Raw genomic sequence first — 20,304 nt, 5'->3', positions numbered from 1 at the left:
ATTTCCTATGGGCCCTGGTCAAAAGTAGTGCACTACATAGGGAACATGGTGCTATTTGGGATGCATCCTTTGGGTTTGATTGAGATGGAGGGAGAGCCGCAGTGCGCTCCCCTGATCTTGTCTTCTGTTTTCTCTCTGCACAGGCTAGTTCAAGCATACATCCCACCGAATTACACTCACGACCCAACTTAATCACGTTCGCACATCCACACGTTGGCCCTTGTTTATTGTAACACTTTTCCCTGCAGCAGCCCGCCGTCCCCCAAATCACGTTTCTTAATTGCTCTCCCAGATATTGAAAGTTGAGGCAGAAGGTGAAGCAAGGGAGGGTGTGTGCTCTTTTTAAACACCAAGGAGGTGTGTGTCTGTGTCTCAGCGTGCGTCCATGTGGGTGTATGTGTGCGTGAGACATTCTTGGGGTGAGAACAGTCTCTAAGAAAAGCAAGCAGACCGAAAGCCCCCGCTCCTCCAGGAGATGTGAAAGGTCCCACCGACGATGAGTCCATAATCCCAACCATCTGTGCTAATAGGCCTTGAGTGTTCATCTGTCTCCTCCAATCACCTCTCTCTGGAGTGGCCTGAATCTGTGGCGTGCCTCAATGGCCGCTCTCTCTCCATCTGTCCCACAATTAAGTTGAGGAAAGTTGTATTTTATATATATATATATTTGTTTATTTTTGGCATTGATCTTTGTCTTTTGCTTCAGTGTTGGAGAAATTGTGAGGAGAAAGAGCGACTGGTTGTTCAGTACTTCACTCCAAACCTTGCTTTTAGGTACAGTTGAAGTCGGAAGTTTACATACACTTAGGTTGGAGTCATTAAAATGTGCTTTTCAACAACTCAACTCTTGTTAACATACTATAGTTTTGGCAAGTCGGTTAGGACATCTACTTTGTGCATGACACAAGTGATTTTTCCAACAATTGTTTACAGACAGATTATTTCACTTATTATTCACTGTATGACAATTCCAGTGGGTCAGAAGTTTACATACACTAAGTTGACTGTGCCTTTAAACGGCTTGGAAAATTCCATGGCTTTAGAAGCTTCTGATAGACTAATTGACATCATCTGAGTCAATTGGAGGTGTACCTGTGGATGTATTTCAAGGCCTACCTTCAAACTCAGCACCTCTTTGCTTGACATCATGGGAAAATCAAAATAAATCAGCCAATACCTCAAAACAATTGTAGACCTCCACAAGTCTGGTTCATCCTTGGGAGCAATTTCCAAACTCCTGAAGGTACCACCTTCATCTGTACAAATAATAGTACGCAAGTATAAACACCATGGGACCACGCAGCCGCCATACCTCTAAGGAAGGAGACGCGTTCTGTCTCCTAGAGATGAACGTACTTTGGTGCGAAAAGTTAAAATCAATCCCAGAACAACAGCAAAGGACCTTGTGAAGATGCTGGGGGAAACGGGTACAAAAGTATCTATATCCACAGTAAAACTAGTCCTATATCGACATAACCTGAAAGGACACTCTCAGCAAGTAAGAAGCCACTGCTCCAAAACCACCGTGTAAAAGCCAGACTACGGTTTGCAACTGCACATGGGGACAAAGATTGCACTTTTTGGAGAAATGTCCTCTGGGCTGATGGAACAAAAATATAACTTTTTGGCAATAATGACCATCGTTACATTTGGAGGAAGAAGGGGGAGGCTTGCAAGCTGAAGAACACCATCCCAACTGTGAAGCACGGGGGTGGCAGCATCATGTTGTGGGGGTGCTTTGCTGCAGGAGGGACTGGTGCACTTCACATCATGAGGACGGAAAATTATGTGGATATATTGAAGCAACATCTCCAGACATTAGTCAGGAAGTTAACGCTTGGCCGCAATGGGTCTTCCAAATGTTCAATGTCCCCAAGCATACTTCTAAAGTTGTGGCAAAATGTTTTAAGGCCAAAAAAATTAAGGTATTTTAGTGGCCATGACAAAGCCCTGACCTCAATCCCATAGAACATTTTTGGGGAGAACTGAAAAAGCGTGTGCGAGCAAGGAGGCCTACAAACCTGACTCAGTTACACCAGCTCTGTCAGGCCAACATTCCCCCAACTTATTGTGGGAAGCTTGTGGAAGTCTACCTGAAATGTTTGACCCAAGTTAAACAATTTAAAGGCAATTCTACCAAATACTACTTGAGTGTATGTACGCTTCTGACCCACTGGGAATGTGATGAAAGAAATAAAGGCTGAAATAAATAATTCTCTCTCCTATTATTTTGACATTTCACATTCTTAAAATAAAGTGGTGATCCTAACTGACCAAGACAGGGACATTTTACTAGGATAAAATGTCTGGAATTGTGAAACTGAGTTTAAATGTATTTGGCTAAGGTGTATGTAAACCTCCGACCTCAACTGTGCCCATCTTATATTTTTTGGTAATAAAAGTAATAACATAGTAGTTTTATTGGTGGAAAATACAAAATAATACTTTCTTTTCTCCCTGAGTTTACAATCTTTTACTGACATTTTGCGTGACTGTTTTTCTTGTTTCTCTTCACTTTGTTGTACAATTTATAGTATAGCAGAAATATGTGATGTTTTTCAATATGTTCTAGTATTTTTTTTTAATATATCTCAATGTCAACAGTGAAGAGGCGACTCCGGAATGCTGGCCTATGCAGTGTTCCTCTGTCCAGTGTCTTTTGCCCATGTTAATCATTTATTTTTATTGGCCAGTCTGAGATATGGCTTTTTCTTTGCCACTCTGCCTAGAAGTCCAGAATCTCGCAGTCGCCTCTTCACTGTTGATGTTGAGACTGTTGTTTTGCGGGTACATTTTAATGAAGCTGCAAGTTGAGGACTTGTGAGGAGTCTGTTTCTCAAACTAGACACTCTAATGTACTTGTCCTCAGTTGTGCACCGGGGCCTCCCACTCCTCTTTCTATTCTGGTTGGAGACAGTTTGCGCTGTTCTGTGAAGGGAGTAGTACACAGCATTGTACCAGATCTTCAGTTTCTTGGCAATTTCTCATGGAATAGCCTTCATTTCTCAGAACAAGTATAGACTGACTAGTTTCAGAAGAAAGGTCTTTGTTTCTAGCCATTTTGAGCCTGTAATCAAACCCACAAATGCTGATGCTCCAGATACTCAACTAGTCTAAAGGCCAGTTTCATTAATTTAATCAGGACAACAGTTTTCAGCTGTGCTAACAGAATTGCAAAAGGGTTTTCTAATGATCAATTAGCCTTCTAAAATTATCAACTTGAATGAGCTAACACAAAGTGACATTGGAACACAGGAGTGATGGTTGCTGTTAATGGGCTTCTGTACACCTATGTAGATATTCGGTATAAAATCTGCTGTTTCCAGCTACAGTAGTCATTTACAACATTAACAATGTCTACACTGTATTTCTGATCAATTTTATATTTTAATGGACAAAAAATTAGATTTTCTTTAAAAAACAAGGACATTTAAGTGACCCCAAACTTTTGTGTTTGATAACTGTACAAAACAGTCCACTGTAATCACCGGGGCCGCTAGACAGGGAAGAGAATATACCCCACAGTCACCCCTGACAATTAGTGGTTGAGTTATATTTGTCCCGTGAAAGTGTGGTGATGTGAACCACATGCGAAGACCTGCTCTAGCTGGTGCCTGATGGGGCTGCTCTACCACCTGACCTCTGTCGGGAGGGCGGAGGGCTATAACTAGGTCAGGGACATCAGTCTGTATCTGTTTGATAATCTACTAGCAGCACTTTCCCTACTGCCACCTCTCCCTGTTCTTCCTCGAAACCACCAATCTGGGTTGTGTTCATTAGGGCACGCCGTAGCAAAACGTTTTGCAATGGAAAACAAGTGTTTCCTATTGGACATGTACCTATCTGTTTTGTTGCCTGGGGTAGGGGGAGGCGAGTGAGATGATTGGGGGGGGGGGGGGTGTTCAAGGTTGTTGTGCATGGGTGATCCACTTGCATTGAATCATGACGCAGCACTTGGTGGGGCTCATGTGAAGGTTAGCTAAATATTTTCATTCGTTTTTTTCTTTTATTTAAGTGACGGATCATATCTCGAGGTGATTTACCCCTGTTAGCACTGGTTTCAATCTGGGAATCAGATAAGGCCCCTTGTCCCAAACGCCTCTTTCTCTCCAGACGGGCCCCTAAACATGGCACTGTATTCCCTGCCATTTGGGCCGTGTACATGGGCTGACCTAACGAGATGCTAAATGGCGACATCAGAGCCGAATGTTTATTAATGCGCCCCTAAACTTAAAGTGTGAGTATGTCCCAAATGGCGTGGTGCACTTCATTTGACCTATTTTGTTAATAGTGGACTACTTTTGGTCTGGTCAAAAGTAGTGTGCTATAAAGGGAATAGGATGCAGTTTAGGACACAACCCAAGATGTCTAAAAGGAGCCAAGTGGAATTTGCTGGGTTATCATCCATCATATTGCCAGAAGAAAAAAGTAGTTCATTGGTTTTGATGGAAAGCATGAGTGAATTTTGGTGGGAAATGTTGGAGGCTGGAGCGCTAGACTAGCCGTAGCAAGGGTTGTTAATATTGAAATGGATGGTTTTTATGCGCATACCTGCCATTTATTGAACAATGTCCTATTTATTACATGTTCCTTGTTTTGAATGCCTTTGATTCAAACCATGAGCTGGACGGATGGTGCCATGGCTACGTGCCCTCAACCTTGATACTGTTTTCGTGTGTGTGCCAGACCAGAGTTCAAATAATGTTTTCTTTCAAATAGTTCATTTCTGCTTGATTGAGCTTGTGTGGCACAATGGAACCAAAAGTCCAAACCCTGCCTATCTGGCACTCAAGGCAGGCTCAAGCAAACACTGGAAGTCTTTGTAATATTGTATTATTTTGTGTACCATGCATCTGATATTGATGTGAACAGTACTCCACCTGTAACCAACACTGTCCATCCGTCTCTCTACCACAGAAGAGAATGCTGCGGTGTGGTACAGCCTGTTGCCCGGGCCGGGCTACGACTTCTTCTCCATCGACCCCCATTCTGGAGAGCTGAGTACCACCTCCCAACTGGACAGGGAGCTGCACCAGCACTTCACCCTCAGAGGTTCTACACATTACACACAGCAACTCATTACTGTTAAATGTGCAGTTTGCCACTTTCATTTCAGTTAGCAGTGACATCCTCTGTACTTTTTTGTAAATGGCGGCATTGAGTCAATCTTGAATGATTATTTTTGTGTGTGTGCGCGGACTGGCTTGTGGTTGGTTCATTAAGGCTCTGGAAAAGTTGAAGATGCACTGCACCTTTCAACAACCGTTGAATTACCATGAAAGTTACAGTATATTTCTGTAGTTCTAACAGTCATAGTGCATTTTGTAAGTCAATCAATGCTCATCTCAATTACACACACTCGCGCGTATATCAGTAACATAAATAATTAGCCACACTCAATTTAGTTGGTCGATATTTAACAAATTGTTTCTCTGCAGTGAGAAAGTTCCACCTGAAGACTGTTTAAGGGTGGATTGCAGTTCAGCGATGTCCAGAGTTTGGGTGGCGGGGGGACATATCTGGGGATATCAGCTAGAGAGTGGAATTTAGCACCATTTTCAAATCAAATTGTATTTGTCATATGTGCCGAATACAACAGGTGAAATGCATACTTACTTATTTTCCTTAAACTGCATTGTATCTTATAGTATTTACTCAAATAAACTGAAGTAAAATAACAAATAATTAAAGAGCCAAAATAAAATCACAGTAATGAGGCTCTATACAGGGGGAACTGGTGCAGAGTCAATGTGCGGGTTAGTCAAGGTAATTGAGGTAACGGGTACAGTACCAGTCAAAAGTTTGAACACCTACTCATTCCAGGGTTTTTTCTTTATGTTTTACTATTTTCTACATTGTAGAATAATAGTGAAGACATCAAAACTATATGAAATAACACATGTGGAATCATGTAATAACCCAAAAGGTGTCAAACAAATCAAAATATATAATATTCTTCAAAGTTGCCACCCTTTGTCTTGATGACAGCTTTGTACTCTTGGCATGTGTTTTGATTCGTTAAAAATAAATTGGTTTACTACATGATTCCATATGTGTTATTTCATTGCTTTGATATCTGCACTATTATTCTATAATGTAGAAAATAGTAAAAATAATAAACGCTTGATTGAGTAGGTGTGTCCAAACTTTAGACTGGTACTGTACGTCCGTCTCTTCATGCAAATGACGAGGATTTTTGGCCCTTGTCTGGTGCCTGAAGTGAATCCTTTGCATCCAACTCACTAATATTTTAAAGCCCCACCATGCGATACGTGGAGACAGTTATCCCATACGGCAGTCCTCTCTCATTTAGGGCACCTCTCAGCTTGTCACATCTGTTTCCACCATAGGGCTTAATAAAATATCTAGATTTTTTTTCCCCCCTCTTGCTCCTTCTCTCTCCCCCTCTTTATTGCTTTCTCTTTCGCTCTCTTTCTCCCATTCTCTCTTTCTCGTGCTCACTCCTTCCTCGCTCTCTTGAGCTGTACCTCTCTCGTGATTTGCTCACTCTCGCCTCTGCTCTCTCGCCCTCTTTCAATCTCTTTTTCTGTTGTTGTATGGTTCACAGCCAGAGTCATAAAGAACTCGGTCTACCCACTTTTTGAAAGCAACATTATTCCCCAGATTTGATTTATGTTGAGGCTAGACGTTACAAGGGTACGTCCAAAATGGTACCTGATTCCCTACATGGTGCACTGCTTATAGGGAATAGGGTGCTATTTAAGACTCTCAGCTTTGTGGGTAGACTCATGTTCCACGGACTGTTTCATGCCTTGGACTAGGGTATTTTTCGTGTGCTCACCCAGCCCCCCCCCCCCCCCCCCCCCCCCCTACAAGAATACAATTACATCCAAAATATGCAATAATATTTTGTGATAAACTGCTTTCAGATGTGCACATGACGATATTTGTACAGTCTGGAGGGAGTTTGAACAATTAAAATCTAAGGAAATATAATCACAGGAAAGCCGTGATTTGAAGTCGTGCCAGAATCGACCCGGTGATGATTGTGAAATACCAAGAGACGTCGGGCCAATTTTCCACTGGTACGGTCAGATTAAAACAAGGGGGAAAATGAACCCTGAAAAAAAATCTGTTTCATATCAGCATTTTTTGGGGGAGGGGTGGGTGGGCAGTATAAGATGTTGGTACAATGTAGAGAGAAGCTGTGAAAGAGGTACGTCTTCAGTTATGACTTTCAAAGGACAGTTTATTTAGCTAAGTTGTTGGTCTGTTAAATCTGAAGGATACAAAACGTAGAACTCATGAAATAAAGAAAATCTGTGAAGGAGCCGCTGTTTGTTCATGCCGATGTTTGTGGGGGGAAAAAGAGCATTCGACTGAAGTGGTGAAAACCACAAAGTTGATCCCTTGCTCCCACCTTTCCAAATGTTAGTTCAGCTATCGCATCAAGGAGGGGTGGCACACTGTTGCGTTTTTATTCTATTCTCACTAGTACTAACATAACTATCTATTCATAAAACCGCGGCTATTCTCGAGCAATGCTTTACTTGTAATGATCGTGATATATGGCCATCTTACCTACTTTTGTCAAATGCACTGATTGCATGTCACTCTGGATAAGTCTCCAAAATGACACAAATTTAATGAAGAAAGTTTGAATAATATTCAAACAACAAAGTATTTCAGAAATTCCTATTTAAAATCATCGTTCCCGTATGATTCTGGGAATCTTCCAACTGGGATTTCTGGAAAATCTAGGAATTTTGCAACCCTATTCAAACAGGACCTAAACTATCACCCTCTCCCTAAACCCTCCCCTTCCTCTCCCTGTTGTCCCTCTGCATCATCTCCCTCGTCCCCCTCACCAGTCCAGGCTCGGGACAGCGGCGTCCAGCCCCTCTCCAGCACATCCACGGTGCTATGCTCGGTCCTGGACGACAACGACAACGTCCCCGAGTTCATGCAGGCCTCCTTTCAGCTTAGCCTGCCAGAGAACCTGCCCCCCGGGGTCATCCACACATCCCAGGCCTCGGACCCAGACCACGGAGCCAACGGCACCATCACCTACGCCATACAGGGTGAGATTCCTAAATGGAGCACCTCAGTGTTTCAGTGGAAAATTACTTGGTGGTTTCAACAAGATTTAATCTAACAGGAGTGTATTGACTTATCCCTCCAGGTGAGGACTACGGCGGGCGTTTCACCATCAACGCCACCACGGGCGCCGTCAGCACCATGCGGGCCCTCGACCGGGAGGAGCGGCCCAGCTACACCCTCTGCATCCAGGCCAGCGACGGCGGCCAACCCTCCCCCCTCAGCTCCTCCACCCAGCTCCTGGTGCTCCTGCTGGACCAGAACGACAACAGTCCGTCGTTTCACCGCAAGAGTTATCGCGCATCCTTGGCTGAGGGGCTCCCCGCAGGGGCCGAAGTACTGCGTCTAGAGGCCCGAGACCCGGACCAGGGTCCCAATGGCGAGGTGACATTCTCTCTGGCCGAGGACACCCTGGGGGCCTTCTCGGTAGAGCCCACCACGGGGGTGATTCGGACCACCCGGCCCTTGGACAGGGAGAGCCGTGCTCAGTACACCTTCAGGGCCGTGGCCACCGATGGCTGCGCCAGAGGTCCACGGAGCTCTGCCACCGCGGTTACCGTGCAGGTGGAGGACGCCAACGACAACGCGCCCGTCTGCACGGAGAACCCTATTGCCGGCTGGGTCACCGTGGAGACGATCCCAAACAAGATTGTCGCCACGGTGACGGCAGTGGACAGTGACCGTGGTGAGAACGGGACTGTGTGGTTTAGCTTGGTGGAAAACAACCCTTTTTTCACCATCAATGGTAAATCAGGAGACATACGATTGAATGGTTCCATTAGTCAGAGTTTCTTGGGTGCTAACCTGCAGGTGTTGGCTGCAGACCAGGGGAGGCCAGCTCTCACCTCTACCTGCCTGGTCACTATTCACGTGAAGGGAGAGGACGAGCCACTGCACTTCACTGAGATGCTCTACGAAGCAGTTGTGGTGGAAAACAGCAAAGCTGGTATGTAAGAACTGCTCCAATATCAGTATATGAACAACTATTCAAGACAAGTGCATTGATATGTACCAGATCTGGTTTCAACTAATATTTGTTTTCTATCATATGTTTGATTGAACTTGGCTGCTGCAATGGAGCCAATTGGATAGTCCTAAAAGTTGGATCCCAGCCCGTCTGGCTCTCTAGTCAGGCTCAATCAAACACTTAAGTCTGCTGTGTATGTTCAATACTTTATCCAAACTATTTACTGGCGTCACGCTATCTATCAAACCCTTTGAGTTCAGGTTAGGGCTAAAAGCCATTGAGAGTTATCTTTTTTTCCATCTCTTCTCCTTTCACCTTCAGGCGCGTGGGTGGGAAACGTGGTGGCTCACGACCAGACCGACGACAGACGGCGAATCGAGTACAGCATTTTCAACGGCAACGAGAACGGCGCCTTCGCCATCAACCGACACACGGGTATGAACCTTTCCAATACTAAACTATATTTCTCATGTGGTCCAGTGGTTAGTGCCACCATCCCCGGCACACATATAACAGAGTCAGAATGTGTTTAAATCCACCTTTTTGATTCACAATCTCTCCCACCTTTTTTGTCTCTTCACTGTCCTAATCTTCAATAAGTACATTTAAAACCCTGAAATAACTTGTTCTCCTCACCAGAACACTTCTCTGAGGCTGGAATCATAGACATAGCTTAGGCTCCAGTGTGCTTGTTGGCATAAGCCAGCTAAGATTCTTCCATTAGTTGCCTGCAGCAGGAACTTAAAACCATGCTTGTCTTTTCTTCCTTGTTCGTTTTTTCAGGTAATTTTGAGACTCCAGGGACACACCAAAGCCAGAACCTCCGCCTATCCCTGCATCCATCTGTCTAGTTTTCTGTATCTCCATCCAGGCTATTAACCCTGTATCTCCATCCAGGCTAATAACCCCGGCATTCCAGACTCCTCAGATCCCTTTCCCAAACAAGATTTTACTCCTTTTTCTTCCAATTAGTGCGACTAGCCTCTCAATCCCTTTGGACCATCGCTCACTCTCTCTCTCGCACGCTCGTTCATTCATTTCATTTCATTTCCGATGAACAAAGGAAGGAACTGAAGAGGGCGGGGAGACCATTGGGCAATGCGAGCTTGGACGAGGGAGCGTGAATAGGGTGTAAAAACACGAGTAAATCAGCTCAGTGACTTATTTCAGAAATCTATTCCCACGCACAAAGAGACATGATCGTATACAAGGTTTGAAATAGAAATAATAGTTTTAGACAAACATATCTGTTTGCAGTCTACAAATAATGTTGTATTATCTTCTGGCCCCCCCGACCATCTGCTCAAGAAACAAATCGGCCCGCAGCTGAATCTAGTTGATGATTCCTGCACTATAGTTTCCAGACCCTACTGGATTGTCTGTAGATGCCTAGCCTGCTTGCTTGTGTAAACAACGTCACGCTGCTTAGTGAGTACCACTTCCTCCTGATTCGGACCATACCTGGGCACAAACTCGGGACCTCTGCCTCACACATGACTGTCCTCCCTCAAGCATCTTAGCCGATCGTGCCACCTCAAAAGCTAGCTAATGAGGCTACACAAGCGGGACACTCAAGGCTGTGGAGTATGTGTCTCACATCCCCATGTGCTACACTAGCACGCACATGAGGGCGACGCTAGAGTGGCTATCCAAATTATCGTGTGGAAATCCCCTTTTAGGATTATTGAAGGCATCGTCTACTACAGCAGTCAAGAGGTTGTTTTCCCATATCCCCCTGTTCAGAGAACTGGACTTGTATCCCAAATGGAACCCTATTCCCTATGTAGTGCACTACTTTTGACTAGGGTCCATAGGGCTCTGTTCAAACACAGTACACTATATAGGGAATAGTGTGTCTTGCGGGACGCATACACAGGCTTTGCTGTGGATTATGGACTGCTTGCCTTAGCCAGCATGGATTCATTATGGCCCAAACTCTCCCTGAGCCCCTATATATGCAGTGTGGCTGAAGTGGAACGGGTGGGGGGGGACATCAAAGTCCAGATTACATTCTTGTTTGGATACTCAGAGGAATCAAGTTGTTAATGGAATGTGTACATATGTTTTGAATGCACAACTGCAAAACATGGATGCAACATGGTGCTAGAATAGGCGCACGCGCAACGTAACTCCCTGTGAATTCTATGAACTTTTTATCGTACATCCATCATACAATCTTTCTCATTTGCGCTCACGCTCTCCCTCTCCCACGTTCCTGTCTCTCTTTCTGTTCGCTCGCTCGCTAAATCCCTATCTTTCTGTTCCCTCTATTTCTCGCTTTCTTTGTCTTTCCACCCCTCTCCCAGGTGACATCACAGTGTGGGACCAGGCCAGTCTAGACTACGAGGCCAACCGGAGGGTCCACCTGGTGGTGCTGGCTGACGGCGGCCCCATGCGCACAGCCCACTGCCGGGTCACCGTCATGCTGCAGGACGTCAACGACAATGCGCCGGCCTTTGAGCAGGGCCACTACCGCACGGCCGTGTGGGAAGGCCAGGTACACAACACATACGTCATGCAGGTATGGATTGGAGGCCAGCCAATCGAGTTGTTACTTTGTCATTTTGAGCTAAGGCAGAAACGTAATTTGTCGTTACCAATCAGTTTCTTTTGAGCTATGTTCCTCTCTAGGTTTCTTCCATCTCGGGTGTTTTTCCTTGGCACTGGGCCCTTGCTTTTGCTTTAATTGATTGTTTGAAACATTGCTGTAAAAAAAAAAAATAATTACAATCCATTTCAAATACCAAATGCATAGCATTATTGTGTATTTTTTTCATTAAGTGTTGTGTGGCCTGTAACAGTCTGAACTGACTCTTGCAAATGTTATTTTTATATTTGCAAATGTGCCATGCTTACGCTGGGTATTGGCTATGAAGAAATAGGCTTCCTAACTCTATAATGCCTTTCTTCCTGTTGTAGGTGTTTGCCTCTGACGCGGACAGCGGTGTGAATGGTCAGATTGATTACTCCATCTTGTCTGGTAACCAAAACGAGGCGTTCATCATCGACTCTGTGCGCGGGATCCTTGCCACCAACACTGTTCTAGACCGGGAAATCACTTCCTCTTACAAGTACGCTAGCTTACATTACACTTTACGCTACTATTAGAGTTGTCACTTGCTATGGCAATGTATTATGAGTTGTGTGTATCTAATCCTACATGCTAGACAAAAGATCTCAGTGCCCTTGAACGGGGTATGGTAGTAGGTGTCAGGCACACCGGTCTGTGTCAAGAACTGCAACGGTGCTGGTTTTTCATGGTCAACAGTTTCCTGTGTGTATCAAGAATGTTCCACCACCCAAAGAACATCCAGCCAACTTGACATAACTGTGGGAAGCATTGGCGTCAACATGGGCCAGCCTCCCTGTGGATTGCTTTCAACACCTTGTAGAGTCCATGGCCTGACGAATTGAGGTTGTTCTGAGGTCAAAAGGGGGTTCAACTCAATATTAGGAAGGTGTTTATAATGTTTGGTATACTCAGTGTTTTTCTATACTGAACAAAAATATAAATGCAACAATTTCAACAATTTTACTGAGTTACAGTTCATAAGGAAATCAGTCAATTTAAATAAATAAATTAGGCCCTAATCTATGGGTTCCACATGTCTGGGCAGGGGCACAGCCATTTGTGGGACTGGGAGGCCATAGGCCCAGCCACTTGGGAGCCAGGCCCAGTCAATAATAATTAGTTTTTCACCACAAAAGGGCTTTATTACAGACAGAAATACTCCTCAGTTTCATCAGCTGTCCGGGTGGCTGGTCTTAGACGATCCCGCGGTTGAAGAAGCTAGATGTGGAGGTCCTGGGCTGGCTTGGTTACACATGGTCTGCGGTTGTGAGGCCGGTTGAATGTACTGCCATAGTCTCTAAAACAACGTTGGAGGCGGCTTATGGTAGAGAAATTAGCATTAAATTCTCTGGCAACAGCTATGGTGGATATTCCTGCAGTCACCATGCCAATTGCACGCTCCCTCAAAACATTAGACATCTGTGGCATTGTGTTGTGTGACCAAACTGCATGTTTTAGTGGCCTTTAATCAGCTTCTTGATATGCCACACCTGTCAGGTGGATGGATTATCTTGGCAAAGGAGAAATGCTCATTAGCAGAGAAGTAAACACATTTGTGCACAAAATTGGAGAGAAATGAGCTTTTTGTGCATATGGAACATTTCTGTGGTCTTTTATTTCAGCTCTTGAAACATGGGACGAACACTTTGCATGTTGCGTTTATATATATTTTTCAGTATATACACTACATGTCTATCGATCTCTGTCTTCTACCGACACTGGCTAGTTGGAGTCCTAGTAATGTAATGGTGTGCGTTTCCTTGTGGTGTTGTTTTCCCAGGTTGGTACTGCAGGCATCAGACAGGGGTAGCCCTCCCCTTAGCAGCATCACCACCGTCCGGGTCCAGGTGGTGGACATCAACGACAACAGCCCCTCTATTCCCCCCATGGAGCCTGTGGTCATGGCAGAGAGTAAGACACCACCCCTCTCAAATGGCACCCTTTTCCTGTTACAGTACACTACTTTTGACCAGGGCCAATGGGGTAACCATTTTCGGTCTACATTTTCTAATCGCATAAAAAAAGAAAAAAAAAAAGTGTTTATTTATTTAAGGCATCTTCACAGTAGGCCAAGATTTTGGTAGCTGGCGCTGAAAGAATGAAGTCCCTCTTTGTAACAGTCCCACAGGCTGTTGTGCCTGAGGCAAAGCTCTATCCTTATGCCACTGTCCTGAAGGAGTGAAGATCACTTCCTGAAAACAAATTGCTTGGGAGACAAGCCCACCCAATGAGCAAAATTAGTTGAAATCGGTACATCCAACCAAAATACGTATTTTCAATGTCTTTCCAATGTATTTTGCTCATAGGGCAGTTCCCAGCCCCTCACTGACACACTGATTCAGCTAACCAAAGTTTTTATGATTAGTTGAATCAGGTGTTATAGCAGAAGATTTTATTGATTGACAGAGATTTCCAAGAGAATTGTCAACTTAAGATAAGGTTTCGGTTTAATTTGTAATACTAAATACCTGTAGAGATGAAGTAGGACCTGTACACACAATTGCACTTCCAGGTCAGTACCCCCTAATAAGTTGTGTGCGTTTGACTATATAGACTATTTGGTACTAAATACTTCTTACACTGTTATCTTGTTGGTCACCAGACCTCCCAGTGGGCTACATGGTGACCGAGGTAAGCGCCAATGATGTGGACCTCAGCTCCACCATGACCTACAGTTTTTTGGACAATGCCAGCACTGCCGGGAGCTTTGCCATTGACCGCTACACGGGCGTGGTGACCCTGACACAGATGCTTGACCATGAGGAACAGACGACGCACAGGCTGGTGGTGTGGGCCTCGGACTCCCTCCACCAGACCACGGCAGAGGTCCTGGTTCATGTGCTGGATGTAAACGACAACGTGCCCGTCTTCTCACAGGACTCCTACCAGGTAGCTAGAACTGCAATCGATTTTGTATTTCACTAATGATGTGTTACAAGACACAGTTATAGTTATGGAACACAAATCCCTCCACACACACACACACACACACACACACACACACACACACACACACACACACACACATCTACTTTGTGGTGAGCCTTTCCACATTAGCAAAACATGATTATATAGGAGGCAGAAATGAAGTCGTTTAAAATGTTAACATGACTGACTCACTGAGAGGACGAGGGGATTTGAATGTCAAGTTGGACAATGTCTGATCTATCCATTTGACAGCATTGTACTCCCTCAGTGATGTCTTGTGACTCCAAGTTCTCCTTGAGTCCTTAATGAGATGTTTATAAATGCATGTCATTTTTCCTGGCAATTGACATGAGATGTGTTTGTTTGTTTGCACCATCAGGTGAAGTTGCCAGAACTGTCTCCTGCCAACATGTTGATCCTGACTGTGGCTGCCACGGACCGAGACTCTGGGCTTAACGGCAAACTCGGCTACAGACTCCTCTCGTCACCTCTACACGGCTTCTATATACACCCAGACAATGGTAAGCACTATTAGATTAACCAATTAGAGTCAAATTAAATGAATAGCTTTCATCAGAATTAGCCAGATATAGTCAACACGCCTGTTCTAATTACAAAATATATTTACTTTAGTGTTTTTATTGAAGAGAGAAATTATGACCGAGATTGGAGGGAGAATGTGTCATTGTGAAGAATGTGTAGGCCGGATATCACCCAATGCCGACGTGTACATACAGTATGCGTACCAGAGACTACGGCCCTAACTACTGTACCATCCAGTCCATTCTAAATCAATTTGAATCAAATTGAAAGGTAACGATGGAAGAACTTATTTAGGCACGAAGTCTCTAAAGTGCAAACTCTTGGCAGAGGCCTCGTGAAAATGTTTTTAATGGACCCAGGACCATTATCCCAATCATACCCAGAGTCCAAGGACGAGTCAGTCAGTCAAATTCCAAGGCTGAATCTATATAGCTGCTGCTAGGTCTTGAAGAAATAGGCCTAATCCTCCCGCGACGCTACAAAATGTGCTTCTCTTAATTCCTACGATTGACTGTCAAAATGTAGTAGGAGAAGAAAAGTTACCGCCACATGCTTTCCAAGGTTCACGTCTTAAGACTGTCTGGTAGCCCAGTTTTCATATTAATCTTTTATATTCCCTTGTTTAAAATCACATTTTTCTGGCGCGACACGCTTATTTTACACATGTTGGCCAAGAAATGGGGGTTTGCGCCAACAGTAAGTATATGCCCAGTTCTGCATGGTTCTACACATCAAGGGTTATTCAGAGTATTCACACTGTCAGTAGCATCAGTTTCTCCATCCATCCTTTCTCTTTTTACGGGCTTGGATATGTGAAGGAGTGCAATGGTGGGGGAGAGAGAAAAAAGAAGGGGTGAGTGGGAGAGATTGCTAATGAGAGATCACTAATATAGAGGTCTGCTTCAGAGCCGGGTCTGTCCTGTAATATCCAGTCTCGGGAAGCAAAGTCTTCGCCCTCCCCAACCCGACAAGTGAAGAAGACTAATTGAACCTTATTAATGTCACTGGCCCTCGAAAGTAACATCTGAGAAATGTGTTCTCCGTGTTTTGTGGTGCAAGTGAAATTTGGATTGGTGTCAATATTAGAATTGAGCCTCTCAGAATCGTGTCTTAATCCTAACTCGAACCAGAAACTAGATACTGGCTCATTCTTTTGTGTTTCCTCATGTTTCCAGCACTCATGTTTTCACTTATCTTAATTATGTGTTTCAAGATAAGTTTCAATATTACAGGAGGCCAGGTGATATCCCAAACTGATTGACTATGCAGTAGTACTCAATTCTATGTAATGAAAAATACCAATCTTGCTCGTTTTCAGTCTCAATTTACTGTGCTCACATCAGTAAACTCATTAGATAGTTAAACATTCTCAAAAGAAACTTCAGCACAAAGCCTACAGAATGCACTTCTATAGAGAGCATATAGAGAGTATATGAGAGAGAGAGTGGCCCCGCCACTCGGTTTGCTATAAAGCTGAGGAATGGGGCTGGAGAAATATAATTACGCTCAGATTCCTAGACTAAGCTATGGCTGCAACTCATGAGGTAGTGAGTGATATTATTCTACTGTACAGGTTGCCAGGTCTCCCTTGTATAAAAAAAAAAAAGTTTCAATCACCAGGGACTTTCCTGGTTAAAGGGGCAAACCACCAACTTTGCTCTATTTGATAGGGTGTTCTTTACCATAATAACAGCTAGAGAGCTATGCGTTATCGACAGGCAGCATGGTAAAGCCTCCCTCATGGTAGCTGTAGACTGAGTGGACAGCTGAAACCCTACATTAGACAACGTTAAAATAGATCAGTTTGAGTGTTTGTCTAATAATTATAACATTTTTATTTTGAATGCGCTTTTAAATTCTGCATAGGAATAAAGCGATATCTAAAGGACCTGCAGCACTTTCAGTTGATTAAAAACACTAGTAAGATGTTTTTCACTGTTTTCAAATCGGAGACAATGGCTAACTCCAAACCCATTTGTCTTGTAGGGTCGGTGTTCACCAACAAGCCCTTGAAGTATGTCACCAACGGTAACGTGATCCAGCTCCTGGTGGAGGCCAGAGACTGGGGCGACCCAGTCCGCTCTACAGTCACCTCCGTGGACATTGTGGTCCTGGATGCCAATGACCACACCCCGCTCTTCCAGCATGACGCTTACACGGTCAGCCCCCTTGAGGATACCCCCGTTGGCACCACCTTGCTGACCCTCTGGGCAGAGGACCTGGACTGGGAGTATGAAAACACCCACCTGGACTTTGTCATTGCCAGTGGCAACGAGGACAGGAGGTTCTGTATAGAGGTAGGTGCGGTTGAAACAGAGAGCCAGCAGAGGACTGCTGGGAGTCTGGTTCTGTGCCAACTCCTGGACCGCGAAACCACTGAGGGCTACATCTTGACAGTGATAGTTTCTGACCGTGGCTCGCCTCCGCTCAACAGCTCGGCGGTCGTGGTGGTGACCGTAGCGGATGTCAACGACAACGTGCCAGCTTTTGTCAGCGCTGAGTACCATGCTCAGGCCAGCGAGAGCAGCCCAGCAGGGACCAGGTTGGTTCAGGTGACCGCCCAGGACCCTGACCACGGAACCAACGGTCTGGTCCGGTACGACATTATCTCAGGCAACAGCAAGGGTCACCTCAGGTTAGACCCCCACACCGGCGCCCTGGAGGTCAACCACAGTCTCGACTACGAGGAAGACTCCAAGTACGCACTGACTGTCCAGGCTTCCGACGGGGGCGAACCCGGAAACCGTAAAGTAGCTTTCACCGTGGTCTTTGTTATGGTGTTGGACGAGAATGACAACTCGCCCTACTTTATCTTCCCCGTAGTCAACTGCTCGGTGCCGGAGAACCTTCCAGCCTTCACCCCCACCTGTTCAGTCCATGCCATCGACCAAGACGCTGGGCCCTATGGCCAGCTCACCTACTCCATCATGTCCTCCTGCTTCATGGACTACGGCAGTGGCAGCCCTGACAGGAAGGAGGCCTTTGCCATTGACAGCCTCACTGGGGACATCCACACCCGGCAAACCTTTGACTTCGAGCGGGAGAGCGACTACTGCTTCATAGTGGAGGCCAGGGACAAAGGCGAACAGGCGGCCACCGTGCGGGTCCAGGTGGCCATCGAAGGGGCAGACGAATTCAGTCCTGTCTTCACCCAGAGGCAGTATCATTTCATTCTCCCAGAGAACGCCAAGGCGGGGCAGACGGTCGGTCATGTTATGGCCATGGACCATGACGGAGGCCTGGATGGCATGGTGGAGTACTCCCTTGTCAACCCCTCACAGTTGTTTTCCATCAACAAAACAACAGGCGCAGTGTTCGTCTCGGGCCCAGTGTACCGCAAGAGAGGAAGTTTTTCCAACGAAGACGTGGTGGAGCTCTTGGTGACAGCCGGCAGTCCCAGAATGGACTCCAGGTCCACCACCAGCCTGGTAACAGTCAATATCTCCAATTCGGCTGAAGCTCTGGTCGGGGTGGCCCTCGGTGTCCAGACAGTCACTCTGGGCGTGTCGCTGGCCATCTTCCTTCTCCTACTCGTCAGTTTCGTGGCCCTTGTTCTGAGGTACAAGACCAAAGAGGCCGCCATCAAGAAGGCCGCTGCCCTCGCAGCCAACCTAAACACCGGCACGTTCGGCAGGACCGGCGGTGCCCAACAGCACAACGGCATCGGCTTGCGGGAGCTGAGGGCGCCCATCACCATCCGAGTGAAGAGGGAGATATCCATCCCTATCCGGAACTCTGACTCAAGCGGCCGCGGCTCTGCAGAAGGTGAGACGGCTGAGGACCATGAGATCAAGATGATCAATGAGTACCCGTGCCGCAAGAGGGCCGACTCGGCTAAGAGCAGAAGGGTCCCTGACTCTGGCTTGCCCAAGGACTCGGACCAGCTTTCCTGCCATTCAGAGGATGGAAACCCAGGGACGGTCATAACCACGGTCTCCAGCACATGTCTGGCCACAGGGATGCAGAGCTCCGAGAGTCTCCACACCTTCAAAGAGGAGGGAGGGGGGGAGGGGATGCTGCCGCGGGTCAGGGTGAGAGACATGGAGGAGAGCATGAGGGGCTACGTCCCTCTCTCGGATAGCCAGGCCTCGGTGGACGGCTCCTTCAGCTCTCTGTTGTGTCCGGAGGAGCAGCTTCGGGGCAGCTATGACTGGGACTACCTGCTGGACTGGGAGCCGCGCTACCACACCCTGGCCTCCGTCTTCACCGACATCAGCCTGCTGCCCGACGAGGACCTCCAGGGGGGCCACGAGGGCCTGGCGTCCGAAGCCTGCTGTCTCATGCATCCACCACCCCTCATCACGGGCGTGGCGCAGCCAGGCCTCAGGGCCGTGCCCCCCCGGATGCCCCTGCACAGCATGCACACCCTGACCCGGAGGCCCTCCTACCCCAAGTATGCCTACGCGCCCCTGGCCAGGAACACAGGGCTCACCCCGTCTGCCATGACGCCCAGTTTCTCTCCCTCGCTGTCTGTGCTCACACTGCGGACCCCCAACGCCTCCCCGGTGGTCTCAGAGACTGGGCTGGGGGTCTTCAGGCTAGACGCCGGCAGCCTCCTGGAGGGAGAAATACAGGTGTAGACTTGCGGACCTTTTGATATTGACTTTGAAAAATATTGTATGATAGATGCCAAATACTAGCATTAAATAGCTTATTTTAAATCTGATTTTAACATCACTATTCAATTAGTTTCTTCAATTAGTTTCTCAACATAAATGATCTACAAATATTGGCTCATGTTGAACATTTGGACAATATTCTGTTGATCTGGCACATCTATTAGTAAGGACATACAATACATACAATACATACAATGCAGATGCATGGGTGAAATCAGACATTTATTAAATGTCTTTGTACAATGAATGATATGCATTGTGGTGCATTTAATATTTTCATAACTTGCTTTTGTAATAAAGTTATGTATGCAAAAGCCTGAACTCTGGCACAACGCAGCACTCTGTACACGAGTGGATGTTTGAATCCACAATTAATGAAGAAATGTATGGTCGTAAAAAATGTTTGCATGCTAAAGACAATGAAATGCATTTTTATTTCAGTTGGCTATAGCTTTTTGACTTGGCAAGTATGCTTGTTGTTCTGTAATTGAATTATGTCAGAGTACCATGAGCCCATATTCTGTGAACTACTACATTTCAAATACCTACAGTATTTGAAATGTCATTAACAGCTGTACAAAGAGCCGTGGCAGTTGGTGTGGGACCAGTCTTTTGAT

At 45.8% G+C, this 20,304-nt stretch overlaps 1 protein-coding gene across 1 annotated transcript in view; it reads left to right on the top strand.

Annotated features, from left to right (window-relative positions):
- dchs2 (dachsous cadherin-related 2) overlaps positions 1–20,004 on the top strand; it is a 53,179-nt gene extending 33,175 nt beyond the window's left edge. The window contains exons 11-20 of the mRNA XM_021619110.2: positions 4,918–5,052; positions 7,833–8,042; positions 8,144–9,004; positions 9,347–9,460; positions 11,332–11,546; positions 11,945–12,096; positions 13,378–13,508; positions 14,200–14,486; positions 14,905–15,046; positions 17,055–20,004. Of these exons, the coding sequence (XP_021474785.2) occupies positions 4,918–5,052; positions 7,833–8,042; positions 8,144–9,004; positions 9,347–9,460; positions 11,332–11,546; positions 11,945–12,096; positions 13,378–13,508; positions 14,200–14,486; positions 14,905–15,046; positions 17,055–19,648 (4,841 nt within the window). The 3' untranslated portion in view covers positions 19,649–20,004. The remainder of the gene's footprint in view (positions 1–4,917; positions 5,053–7,832; positions 8,043–8,143; positions 9,005–9,346; positions 9,461–11,331; positions 11,547–11,944; positions 12,097–13,377; positions 13,509–14,199; positions 14,487–14,904; positions 15,047–17,054) is intronic.
- The last annotated feature ends 300 nt before the right edge of the window (positions 20,005–20,304 follow it).

This window comes from Oncorhynchus mykiss, chromosome 10 (assembly GCF_013265735.2).
Source record: "Oncorhynchus mykiss isolate Arlee chromosome 10, USDA_OmykA_1.1, whole genome shotgun sequence".
Classification (NCBI taxonomy): Eukaryota; Metazoa; Chordata; class Actinopteri; order Salmoniformes; family Salmonidae; genus Oncorhynchus; species Oncorhynchus mykiss.
Note: the sequence above shows the minus strand (reverse complement) of the source record. Positions and strands in the feature narration are given on the sequence as shown.